The 1,056-nt window shown below is 62.2% G+C and overlaps 1 protein-coding gene across 1 annotated transcript in view; it reads left to right on the top strand.

The window, feature by feature from the left end:
- Positions 1-849, top strand: part of CNPY2 (canopy FGF signaling regulator 2) — a gene marked incomplete at both ends in the record, with an annotated part of 1,031 nt that extends 182 nt beyond the window's left edge. Inside the window, 2 exons of the mRNA XM_010283510.1 lie at positions 302-499; positions 753-849. Coding sequence (XP_010281812.1) covers positions 302-499; positions 753-849 — 295 coding nt within the window. The remainder of the gene's footprint in view (positions 1-301; positions 500-752) is intronic.
- Positions 850-1,056: the final 207 nt, after the last annotated feature.

Genomic DNA, 1,056 nt, shown 5'->3' with positions numbered 1-1,056 from the left:
GCAGCAGAGCGGGGCTGGCCTGACCAGAGGCAGCAGCTGCCTGTCAAAAACCAGGGGAGACGGGAGGGTTTGGACCCACGTTGGGTGCTCTGCGTGGGCTGAGTGAGCCCTGTCTCCCATTCCTCAGCCTCCGCCACTGCCTATCACCAGTGCAGCCCCACTGCATTCCCAGGGCATCCATGGAGACGTCTGACCCTTTCTTGGTGCTCCCCAGCTCCTGGGGAAACGCGCTGGCCCAGCGTTCCCATTCTGCTGTCGCACTCAAAGGCCTGACCCCACTGATCTCTCACTCGTGCCACAGGTGCCCTACGCCCGGTCGGAGGCACATCTGACAGAGCTGCTGGAACGGGTGTGCGAGAAGATGAAAGAGTACGGGGAAAAAGTGGATCCATCCACACACCGTAAGAGTTACGTCCGGGTGATCTCCCATGATGGGACCAAGATGGACCTCTCCGGGGTCAAAATTGATGGAGATGTGGCTTCTAGCCTGAAGTTTGCGGTGCGTGCGGGGACTAGGTCTTTGTGGTGTCTGTCAGGGCTCAGCAGAGGTGTTGGGTGGTGGGACCCTTTGTGTTGGGCAGCCGCAGCCCTTCTAGGGATGAGCTGGTCCCACCAGCAGCTCCCAGCTGCTTCCCCTGGTCCTTCCTGTGGCTGGAGGGGAGGAGGCTGCTCCTGGGCTCGGGTGGGTGGGAGTGGGGCCCAGCTCTGGCCCCCCTGGTCGCCAGCTGACCTACGGGCGGCTCCCATTGCAGTGCGAGAGCATTGCCGAGGAGTATGAAGATGAACTCATTGAATTCCTTTCCCACGAGGCCGACAACGTCAAGGACCGTCTCTGCAGCAAGCGGACGGGTGAGCCGGGCTGGGCAGTCCTGGGGAGGGGTCTGTCCTGCTGCCCTGGGGGGTTGCAGCTGTTCCATCAGCCCTGGGATGGGGGGAGCTGCTGGCCCAGAGCAGGGAGGACACAGAGGAGCTATGAGTCCTCCCCAAAATCCTGATGTCCCTTAGCCCTGTGGAGCAACTCCTCTCCGGCAGCCTGGTGCCAGGATGTGCCTGCCT

Source organism: Phaethon lepturus, unplaced genomic scaffold (assembly GCF_000687285.1).
Source record: "Phaethon lepturus isolate BGI_N335 unplaced genomic scaffold, ASM68728v1 scaffold49793, whole genome shotgun sequence".
Classification (NCBI taxonomy): domain Eukaryota; kingdom Metazoa; phylum Chordata; class Aves; order Phaethontiformes; family Phaethontidae; genus Phaethon; species Phaethon lepturus.
This window is presented reverse-complemented; position numbering and strand designations above follow the sequence as displayed.